Source organism: Neofelis nebulosa, chromosome 16 (genome assembly GCF_028018385.1).
Source record: "Neofelis nebulosa isolate mNeoNeb1 chromosome 16, mNeoNeb1.pri, whole genome shotgun sequence".
Taxonomy (NCBI): Eukaryota; Metazoa; Chordata; class Mammalia; order Carnivora; family Felidae; genus Neofelis; species Neofelis nebulosa.
The window spans coordinates 31,169,466-31,181,234 of NC_080797.1; the positions used below are offsets into that span (position 1 = coordinate 31,169,466).

General features: G+C 56.7%; 1 protein-coding gene across 4 annotated transcripts in view; it reads right to left on the reverse strand.

Annotated features, from left to right (window-relative positions):
- WNT3 (Wnt family member 3) overlaps positions 1-11,193 on the reverse strand; it is a 47,367-nt gene extending 36,174 nt beyond the window's left edge. For 2 of the 4 annotated variants that reach the window (XM_058703341.1, XM_058703345.1), the window contains exon 1: positions 10,949-11,192. In XM_058703341.1, coding sequence (XP_058559324.1) covers positions 10,949-11,028 — 80 coding nt within the window. In that variant the 5' untranslated portion in view covers positions 11,029-11,192. Of the gene's footprint in view, positions 1-10,948 lie in introns of all 4 variants that reach the window. The other 2 variants (XM_058703342.1, XM_058703343.1) reach the window with 2 other exon arrangements.
- Positions 11,194-11,769: the final 576 nt, after the last annotated feature.

An 11,769-nucleotide genomic window follows, 5' to 3' on the forward strand; every position in this document is an offset into this window, starting at 1 on the left:
ACTCCCAGAGCGGAGCCCAACTCGGAGTTCGATCTCACCACCGTGAGATTGTGACCTGAGCCAAAATCAAAAGTCGGAATCACTTGAGGCCGGCTGGCTCAGTCGGTTGAGCCTCCGACTTCGGCTCAGGTCACGATCGCACGGGGCGCAGGTTCCAGTCTCGTGTCGGGCTCTGTGCTGGCAACTCAGAGCCTGGAGCTGGCTCTGGATTCTGTGTCTCTGTCTCTCTCTCCAAAATAAATGAACATTAAAAAAAAAAAAAAAAAAAAAAAGCCAGACGCTTAACTGACTGAGCCACCCAGGCGCTCCAGAGCAAGATTTTAAAAAAATGTATGTGTGCCTTGCCGTTTTCCAGAAAGGATTTGATAGCAACCGTTTATTCCAAAGACAACAAATGTTTATTGAGCAACTACTCTGTACTTGCCAGGCACAGAGGATACAGCCAGTGTGCAAGATGGTGCATACCCTCAAGGAGCTTATACTACAAAACACACAGGATTAAATAATAACCTTAAAACCAGAAAATCAGGATCAAGGTGAAGAAGACAAATATGCCAAGTCAGGGCCAAGGATTGAACTCCAAGTTTGACTCTGGGTTACCTAACAGCCAGGACATAAAGGGAAATATACTTCATCTGAAAGGAGAGATCATGCTTGTCCTCAGGGAGGAATAAAGTTGAATACTGAATTGTGAAGACGGGGTGAAAAATCAGTGAGATTTTTGGGCGAGAATTGGTTTGGGCGCGAAGGATTCTGTCTGATTGCTTTCTGGGATGTGTATGACAAAGGTCGGGCGCGAAGGGGCAGAAGGGACTAAACAGAAGGATGAAACTTAGAGCTGGAACTCTGTTTCACGGGTGAGAAAACGAAGGCTCAGAAAGCAGGGATTTGCCCAAGCACCCTGCGCCCATCCCAGGGGTGACAAAACGGTCGCCTGGCCTCTAATGCCCACACCCAGCTAGCCCAGATTGAAGACATGTGGAAAATTCGCCAGTGACTAGCACACATCCCCATCTAAGGGACCTCCCAGAGTTTCAGAAATAGTATCAATAGACCCAAAGTAGCAGCTTGCCATTTGAAGGTCACATGTAATCTGGCCTCAAAGCCATCCTTTAGGGAATAAGGTAGAACATGAATAGGTAAATTCTTGCCCCAAATAAGAAGTCAGCTTTTGAGCCTGAGCGGTGGGAGAGAGAAAAAGCTTTGGGCCCGATAGGATGTGGATTCCAAATACAGGCTGCGTGACCAGAGTCCCCAACTGCAGAGTGGGGTGAGATTTTTTCTAGAAGACCATGACGTATGTATGGGAACCAGCACACAAACACCACCAACAAACACTCACCTAATCCTGGGGGGGAGAAACACGTCCCACCGAATGGGAGTTTAAAACTAAAGATTTGGGTTCCCAAGTATAGCATGAGCTGGTGAGGGTGAGGGGGGTGTGGAGGGAGAGAGATCACAGATGGACAAAGTTTTCAAACGGACCTGGGATGGACAATCTAATCCCAGGGGAGCGGAGACTCTAGGGACAAGGCTCAGACAGCAGCCTGCTCAGGTCTGGGCTCCCACCCCGCTGTTCAGGGCTGTCGGCCACATGGCCTGAGCCAGGGGGACCTGAGCGGAGCAGGGCAGGCTGACCGCTGGTCAAGGGGAAGCAGGTCCGGCTGCCTTTCAAAGTCAGCAGAAGCCAGGTGCTCCGAGCCTCAGGTCACACCGGCAGGTGGGGTTTGTATCCGTTCGGCCCATTCAGTCTGCTCGTGACACCGTCGCGAGGCACGATGCAGCTGGCACTCTCAGAAACACCTTTTGTCCCTGTGCCTTGAGAGAGCGTATCCCACACGGCACAGAGCCGTGTTTTTGTTTACTGACCCCTACTAGATGCCGGGCACTGGTGGGGGGCAGTTACAAGGGGACTACAACACAGATTCTCCCTCAGGGGGGGCATCTGTAGGACGAAAATAAGACACCCAAAGCCCATGGCAGAAGGCAGTGGGAACGTATGGCGCGTCTGCTTGTAGGGACAGAGAGTGATGGCATTTTCCCCCGCTTAGGAGGACATCGCTTTGGAAATCTAGGAGGGCTTCCCGAAGGAAGAGGGTTTTGATCTGGGTCCAAGACAAAGTGGAATTTCAGCCGTTGAGTGAGGGGAAGGGAGGCTGGGGGTGGCGAGGTATTTCCACGAACAGGCACAGAGGACCTGGCCGGGGGGTGGGGGTGGGGGGCGTGCTCCCGGAGGCTTATGAAACTACTACCGAGTAGGTGGGCAGAAGCCAAATCCTAGGGAGCCTCCATGCCCGACGAGAAGTGGGGAGCCACAGGAGGTGTTAGAGCAGGGGAGAGGCCCTCAGAAATGCCAGTTAGGAAGCTACGAGGCGAGGAGCTGGGCAGGAGGCAGGAGGCTGCCACAAACCCCTATTTGCATTCCTAGTGGCCCTGTGAGGAGAGAGGGGGAGAGAGAGGAGAGATTGGTTTTTCTCGCTGGCCAGGCTGGCTCCGTCAGATAAGTGGGACTCCTCGCCCAGGGGCAGGTTTCACCCAACAGCCCTCCCAACAGACTGGGTGCTTGGTCCTTACCACCCCCAACACGCATGTGCGCACGCACACATGCACGCGGGCAAGCACACTTGGCCCCCGGTCTTTCCAGCCTCGCTCGAGTGAACGGCCCTTATGCAGGTGATGACCTGGTGACCACAGGCCTCAGAAGAGCCCTCTACTCTTACCCCCACTTCACTTCCACCCACGTCTCCCACTCTTGCGTGTCGCTGCTTAGAAATCCTGCTCTGTGTCTGGCTGAGCCCCGGACAGGCCTCTGGTCTCCGCGTTAAGTGGGGAAGGCTCCCGTGTCCCGTACTATACGCTATGGACCCGGGCATGTCTTGCGGCCACTTGGCCTCAACCTCTGCCCCTCCCTGGGGGGCTCCTCACTGAGCTTCACGAAGCCCCCAGGAAGGAGCGGAGATGCCCATATCCAGCCCCATTTCTTCCTCCTCTGCGGAATACCAACTCCTCAGGCTCAGACAGTCCTGCTGGGTTCGCGCTTAGCACCCTCTGACCAGGGGCCGCATCTTACTCCTCTTCTCCGGTAGGACCGGCAATGATGCTAACATCTCTGGAAGGAACCTGACGCTTCTCAAAGGGCTTCGTAAAGACCACTGCTTCCGAAGTTCTTGGCAGCCCTACAGGTAGGCGGGGCGAGTGATCGTGTTATTATCGTCACTCACTTTGCAGATGAGAAAACCGAGGCCTGGGAAGGTTCAAGACGCATCCATGACCTCATGGCTGAGTGAGTATAAAGTTTTGTGCTCACTACTCCCCACCCTGCCCTGAGATCAACTCTCGGTGACGACCCCCGCTCCACCAGGCAGCTAGCTAATGCAAATCGCTGGGTGATCAGAATCCGGGATTGAAATGTCAGAGCTGGAAGTCCGAGGCCAACAGCTCGCCCAAGTCCCCTATTTCCTGAGGTCAACAGTGAAGGGACTGGCCTAATGTCAGACCACAACGAGTGGCAGAGCCAGGTCTCAGGACCCCTAACTCACGGGGCCAGAAACCTCCCGCCATCCCACACTGCCCCCTCTTGTCCTCCAGCATGCTTCTGGGTCTCCATCCTTGCCCTAGATGTATGGGTGTGCCTGACATTTCTGGAATTCACTCCACACACATAATGAGGCCATTTTGAGAAGGCCCGCCTCAGGGGGAACCAGAGAGCTGTCTAGTGTCCCCATCCTGACCCCTACCAACTCCTCCCGGCTGTACACGCCGAGCTGCAAAACAGATAAATAGACTCTATCGGTCTGGGCTACCCTCCCACCCTGCCCCTGACACACCTTTCTAGCCTCCAGAACTAGAGGTGGGGCTTGGGGGTTCGGAGCCACGATGAGACTGCACGGGAACCAAGAAGTAGCAGAGAGATGTCAGGCTGCCACACGGGTCAGCGTTCATAGAGGGAATCCAGATGTCACCACAGCAAGTAACTCAGCAGAAGGGGGGGATTGCTTGTCAACAGTGCAGAAGTAATTTTCACTTTAGCAGTAGAAGTGTGGTGGCCCTGATACGTTGGTTTAATATGAGGATAGCAAAGTTCCTCTCCCTCTGATATAAAGCTGACCCTGCCTGGAGAACCCTCTGGATCTGAGGCAGACATTGTGCCCACATGACACAGGTTGTCGGGCACTCAAGAACTGGGTTTCAACCTGGTCCCTAGTCCCCAGCCCACGGCTCGCTGAAAAACCGAACAACCTAAAAGGAACATACTTGAAGGAAGGATCCAGAAGCAGCAGTAGGATAGGGCACCGGCGGGAAAGTGTGGGGTCGGTAACTTCAGGAAGATTCTAGAAACCCTTTGCCTCCGGCTGGGTTAGCTGTTCACCTGCCCAGAAGTAGGGGAGAGAGGAAGTGATCCTCCCCAGGGCGGTCCTCTTTCCCAGCCCCCTCTGTAGGCCAGACTCCCCTGGAGGAGTCCCAGGAGATGGGACTCTGGCCTCTTCCCTTTTCCTCCCTGTCCTCCAGCCCCAGAAGTTCTTCCTGCTCTCCTGGCCTAGGCTTGCATCGACAATAGGGAATTCCTTCTCTGGGAACAGGAAAAAGAGGGGACACTGCTTGGACCTGGGGCAGCTATGGGGACAAGGCCTGGAGGGGGAGGAGGTAAGAGTCGATCCTCTGCTGCCGCCCCACTCATCCCCCCACCAAACCAAAGAATGTAATTAAGCAGCCGCTTCGGCCAGGAGCCAAGCTTTCTGCCTTCCGTCTATAAATCACCTTCTGAATCATCTCTCGGCTCCTGGAGGAGCAACTTCTGTGCTCCGGCTGCTCCAGGCGGCCCCGGTGCCACTCCCCCTGTGAGCCCACCTCCCCCACCCCTCCCCAGCCCGGCCCAGGCTCGAGGTGGCTCCAGGTCCCAGCTGGAAATGGCAGTGGCTGCAAGTCCCACAGACTGTGGGGTGGGAGGAGGGCCAGGGGAGGCTTCGGTGCCCTCTCTTCCTACCCTTCCTGGGCAAGCCAAGAGCCGAGGTTAGGTCAGCCTGGCCAAACTCCATCAAGCGAAGAATAAAGCTACAGTCAGGGCGCCTGGCTGGCTCTGTCGGAAGAGCGTGTGAGCAACTCTCGGTCTCAGGGTTGTGAGTTCGAGCCCCATGTTGGTTGCAAGGATTACTAAACAAATAAAATAAATAATAATAACAATAAACCTAAAAAAGAAGAAGAAGAAAGCAACAGGCTCATGGTCACCAGTGCCAAGTATAATGGGCAAGCTGACCTCTGAAGATGAGAAAACAAAGCCAGGTGAGTCCAACCTGGGAGGGCTTCTTGGAAGAGGCAAGTTAGCTTGCAGATGGGGTGTAAATAACTAACATTTACTTTCTGTATGCCAGGCATTGTTCTAAGAACTTGATATGTATCCACTCAGTTAATCTTCACAACAGCCATGAGGTAGAAGCAATCACTATTCTCATTTTATAAATGGGGAAACTGAGGCTCAGAGAGGTTAACTTGCCCTAGGTTACCCAGGCAGTACGTGAAAAAGCCGGATGTGAACGTGAGCAGCCTGGCCTGGCAGGAGAGGAGCTGCCCGCTTTGGGACTGAGGTCAGACGGGGCTGCAGAAGGGGCTAGGCTGCCTGAGGCAGGCTCTGAATGTCTGACTGGGCCTGGGAGGGGTGGGGGGTGAGGGTGGGGGAAGGTGGCTCTGGGGCCACCTGGGGCTGATGTTTCTCAGCAATGTATCAGTCCCCGTCATAGCCCTGTGAACTCCGGGGTAGAACGGATCCCTCCCGGTAAGGAGCACGAAGCCCGGAGGGGAGTCAGGGACTCAAAGCACAGAGAAGAAAAGAAACTCATCCTAGGTCACACAGGAGAACTCAGAACTCAGACAAAAGTCTCCCCACTCAGCTCTAACCACTTCCTGGCACTCACGAAAACATAACGGTGTGGACGTAATTCCCGGATGGCCCTAACCTTTGAGGGAGGGGTTAGGCATACCTCCTCTCCCAGTTAGGGACAGAGGTAGAGAATGTCTCTCCCTCCTTGGTGGCTTTAGAAGGATTCTGTGGCTTTTACAGAAGGGTGGGTGGAAAAGGCTGGAACACCAGGTCCCCCTCCCTCCCTGGGCTCACTGCCTTCTGAGGCCAGGAAGTTCTTCCTTTTCCCCACTCTCCCTGGAAGAGTCTGTTAGCTCCAACCTCCTCTGAGAAAAGTCACCTCTCCTGCCCTGACTCAAAGCTCCTAGTGTCCTGCCCAGACCTATTCAAAGTCTAGAGAAAACCCCAAGGTCAGAGCTCTCTTCCCCTTCTGGAGCGTCCATATTAGCTTCTCCATCCTTCACCTGCCCAAGTGCCTTCAGGGTTTTTTTTAACATTAAGTTCTGCAGTGAGGTGGATTGGAGATGCTTGTTTGCCTGAATCTACCTTTGGGGACCTCCACCTAGAGCCCTCTTGCTCTGCCTCAGTTTCTCCACCTTTATCAGTGATTGAGCACGTGCCCAGATGCCAGAGTGTGGGTGCCGGCGGGGTCTGGCTGGGTTTGTCAACACGGAAAGCTGCAGGGAGGGAGAGTGTCCACTAAAGAACTTCCTGCCTTTTTCGACCCCCCCCCCCCCCCCCGCCGCCACAAAAGGTCTTCCTACCAGGCAGCTGTCTCAGATCTCGGGCCCCCAAGATCCCCGGGGTGGGGCTGATGCTCAGGGCCCAGCCTCCACCAATCGCTCGCCCCTTGGCCCCAGAGCTGTCGAAAAATGCTCTGAGGTTCTGGGAGAACTTTCCCTGACTGCTGCCCCTTCCCCCCCCCCCCCCCCCCCCGCCCATGCTAACTCAGCTCCAGGCTCCTGGTGTTATTGTAACATTTGACCTGTTCTTGTTTTTGTTTTAAACAAAACGTGGTCCCATCATAAGAACGCGAATGGATCGGGCCACCAATTTTGCTCCCGCTGGACAGCAAACCCCACCCACAGCGGGGGGGGGGGGGGTGGTGGGCGCGAGGGTTGTAAACTCACTTCCAAAAGACCCGGATTAATTTCCCCGCCACATTCCCCCAGGGAAAGGCCTGCCCTGGAAGGGAGACCACCCGGTTCAAGCCCGGCCATCGGATCTGCCCATCTGTCTGTCTGTCTGTCTGTGGGATCAACAGCCTCCAGCCAGCTCAGCTCCTCGCCAGCCCCAGCCCCAGCCCCAGCCAGCTGTAATTCCTGCCTGTTACAAGTGTTAACACCTGGCCTGGGGCCTTCCTCCCCCGCAGTCTCCAGGTGCCTCCTTGGGCCCAGCCCACTGACCCCCACGGGGTTTGACTGAACATGTTCACAAGCCTCTGAAAGGCGGGTGGAGGCGGGAGCGCGGTGGGGAGGCAGCGGGACACCTGACAGGGGAAACTGAGGCAGGGACTAGGGCAGCCACTTGAGTGGGGAAGTAGGTCCCGGACGGTGGAGAGAAAACTCAGGTGTCTTATTTCCTAGCTCCCTGCCCTTGACTTCGGCAGAACGCTTCCCCCTGCCACCGACCCCGCCCCCCAACCCCGGCTGGGAGGAGGCAGGGCAGGCTGGTGAGCCCTGAGTGAGAGATGAGGACACAGGCGCCCTTATGGGTGGGTCACAAAGAGGCAGGGCGTGCACCTGACCCCCGGGTAGGGCCCCTTCCATCAGGGCCTCTGTCTCTGGAATGCAGCAGGGCCCTAGGATGGGTCCTAATAAGGGAGTTCATTTTTCCCCCAAGAGGGAGAAGAAAGACAAGTTCCTCCAGCAGGCGCTAACTGGGACTGACAAGAAGAATTCTAGGATCCAGGGCTGCTGTCACCGCTTCCTGTCCCAGCTCTACCACTACCTGGCTGTAAAGCCCCGGAGCACATCTGTTCCTTCCACGAGCCCCCGTCTGAGGCCCTCATAGCTCTACTTTCTGGTCCGCCTTTTCTCAGGGCTGGGGCCTGGGCGGCACAGGCCGTGGGGGGCTGGGGGCGCCTTCCTGGAGGGGTGGCATGGACAGGAATCCCCGCTAAACGCTTCCCCCTGCAAATCCTCCTGGGGAATGTGTGAGCTGGGTGGGCCAAAGAGGGCAGGCGATGCTGGGCTCAGACGCTCAAAGCCCTGGAATCCGACTGACCTCCCTGGAGGCAGAGTGGGAACAGGAATCTGAGGCCTGTCCACTCTATGGTCCCCGTCCCAGGCCCGGCCCCAGCTCTGAGAAGGCGACTTACCCTCCATCCCAGTCCCAAGACCAAAGACAAATGGCCTGAGAGGGGAGGGCTGCTGACCACAGTCCTCAGGCAGACAGGATGAGCTCGCGCCAGGGAGGGCCCTATACCCTGCCCCACACCGCCCAGCCCGCGACCCTCGGTCAGCTGTGTCCCCAGCAGTTTCCTCGTCAGACCTTTGTCTCCTGCTGGACCGCCCCTCCAGGACCATGGACACCCACCAAGCACCCAAGCTCGGACGCCACTCACACCAGTAAGTCATAGGTCCTAGGTCCGCGAACATATCCACAACCGTGGGCCCAGCCAGTGACTTGAGCGCAGGGTCACAGGCGGACCCACTCACAGCCTCACACTCATACTTACAAGCACAATCAGGTCATGGCCATGAGCACTGATATCCATGCACAAAGACAGCTGTGGGGCTTTCCCTTTACACCGTCATGAAGGCATGCGCGCACACGCACGCACACACACACACACACACACAACACTCGCATGCCCAGTCATGAACACAGTCATGCATAGTGTCACAAGCAGACACAGGTGCTGACCTTTACGTGAGCATAGACACTTCTAGACTTTCTCTGTCTCACACACACATACACACACACATCCTAGAATCAGCTACTTGCTGACGCTGGTCTATAGGGGCACAGCACACCCTGTCACAGCCATGGATCCCCCCATCTCACATGAGTTCACATCCATGGTCGCCCAGCTGCAGGCACAGACTCTTCCATATACAGATACTAGTATACATTTGACACCTCTTAGGATCATAGACCTAGAACACACACACACACACACACACACACACACACACACACACACACACCCCTCTCCTCTGCTCAGACAAAGCAGCATCCCTGTCCCCCCCAGTCCCTCCCCACTAGCCCCCAAACAAGCCGTGTGTCCAGCATTATGTCAGGGAAGATGTCCTGGCTTTCCAGGTTTTTCCAAATCTTCCTATCTAGGTGTTCCCCAACACACCATTACACATGAGACACCCCCACACACAACCCTTCCCCACAGGCACTGCCCCGGGAAGTGCCCTCCTCCAGTTAATGGGGTAGGGGACCTAGTCTCTCTTCCTCGCCCCTGCAGCCAGTGAGGCTCCAAGCATTCTCTTCCATACCCTCCCCCCCTACTAGTCCCCAGGAAGGCAAAGAACAGCATGGCCTTGGCCCAGGGATGGAAAGAGGGTCAGAAAGGGCTGGAAAGGCAGGACTGGTTTAGGCAGAGCCCCCAACCTGGAATCCCTGTCTGCCCCAGCCGCCCCTTGGACTTCTTTACACACAGGAGGCCTCAGGCCAGCCCGAAGCTGTGGGAAGGATGGGTTGGGCAGAAGAAAGACTTTCCCTTGGGTATATGTCCTGGTAGCAACTCTCAGCACCCTCTCCACACGGACCCTTGGCCATGCCCTGCTCCTGCCCCCATCCCGGCCCCCAAATGCTACTGTCCCCAAACGACCCGGAGACAGACCCAGGGTGTGGCCCCGGAATCCTGCTGGCTCTGCTCCCCCTACCTTGGGCTGGCCAGTCAGGGAAAAGGGGACACGCAGGTGGCATTCCTCTCTGGCATTCACCCCAGGGGCCACGGGCCCCCTTCTCGCTCCTGGACCCCAAATTCTTCCTCCTCACCTCCCACCCCCCAGGCCAAGGCTCTCCTACGTCCAGGAGGGTAAGATTCTTTAATTAAAGTTTTCCGGAATGCAGGGGGCTGGAGACTGAGGACAGGCGGGGTATAATTTAGAGAGCTGGTTTCAGTGTGTCTTTCCCCTCTGGCCTCTGGGACCTGCCGGGGGGCGGTGGGGCTGCTTGGAAAACAAGGGGACTCCCTGGAACTAGGGCTCCCAGAGGGCTGTTTATTCCCTGGTCAGTCCCCCCATCCACGCACACCCCCCTAAACACCGCGCCTGATTTCCCAGCCTTATTTACTAAAAATGTCTTTTGTATCCGCATTTCTCGGGGACAGAATTCTCCTTTCCCTCTCTCCCTTTCTCCTCGGTCCTCGGTTTTCCAAAAGGAACGAATTTGACATGGAGAATTGGGGTTTTGGTCAAAGCACAAACCCACCCCCTCCCAAACCACTACATTTTCAAAGAGCCCCCCTTTTGCCAAGATGGACAAACACGAAATGTATAAAATCCGAATTCAATGGCATCTCGATCAGCAAATACCATATTCACTTCTGAGGCTCAAGATTAATCTAGAGCAGAGTGGGGAGAATCTGATGAAATCCCCCCTGCTCCCCTACCCTGGGGATCCCTGAAGCCATCGGGGTCTGAAATCTGAAGGCAAAACGGGGTTATTGTGGGGAAATCTCTTGATGGAGGCGCCGGCGGAGCGGGGGGTGGCAATGAAGAAACAGGATGATTTTGCCCATGAAGACCCCAAAATGGAGAAGAGGAGTGGCTGGGCCCCAGGGACAGCGCTGGATTTCCAGAAACCCAACTGCAAGCAAATGGAGGGTCTTCAGGCCCCCCAGATTGGGACTGGCGAAGGGTTAGGATTTAAGAATCAGAGACCTTCTGAGCCGGGGAAAGTCCTCCAGCCTCTGTAGCAAGTGGCAGGGAAAATGGTGATTATCAGAAAAGCCAGGAGTTGGATTCTGAAGGCGACACCAGCAGAAAATCCAGGAGGGGTGGGCGAGTGGGGGGCTGGAGGGAGGCAAGGAGAAAAAAGCCGCAGCCCACCCCCGGCCGGCGCGCCCCCCCCCCACCTCCCCGGGACTCGGCGGAGAAATCGGGTCGCAGGCAGACAAGAGGCGAGTCTTACCACCAAATTGGGTAGCCGGCGAGGACCCTGGTGCCACAGAGCAGGAGGCCGAGGAGCAGCCCGAGCAGGTGGGGCTCCATTAGAAGCGGCGCCGAGGAGGAAGTTTGCCCGCGACCATGAAGAGGGGGAGCGACGCCCCCAATAGTTGGAACAAAGTCCACTTGAGATTGGAAATGACTTTCGGGCTTGTCAGAAGCGCACCTCCACCCGCAGCCGCCCCCCTCCCGAGCCCAGCGCGGAGCAGCCGGGTTTGAGGATGTCAGCGAGCAGCCAATCAGCGCCCGCGGCCTAAGGTAAGAGATGAGTCTGTAGTTCAGCTTGTCAATCACGCGCCCCTCCCGCCCGGCCCACGAGTCGGGCTCCGGGAAGGGCATCGCCCAGCAAACTTGGGCGAAGCCCGCGCCCCGGACACAGTGGGAACTTGGCGGGGGGCGGGAGGGGCCGGCACGTTGGACCCTCTGCTGGCCCGGGACTGCCGCGGCCCCCCGCCAGCCAGGTTTAAGAAGCTGGGGCTTTGGCCGGGGCGTTCACGTGGTGCAGGGTTGGCGTGGGCATTGATGGGTGGCTCCTTTTCTCTCGGGGGACCGTGACCCCTCTGGACTCGGGCGTGTGAGAAATCGAGAGTAGAAAGCACAGAGATGTTTCCAGAAGCTTCGCTCGGCCAGGACGGGATCCGAGGGTCTCGGAGGGGGTTGGGAAATACAACCCCTCCCAGCCTCCAGCCTCCGGAGCCCGAGAGCCGGCCGGCCACTCGACCCCAGCCGCAGGAGGTCGCTTCCCTGGTGTCCGAGAGGCGCGCAGAAGGGTCCGCGGAGGCTCGA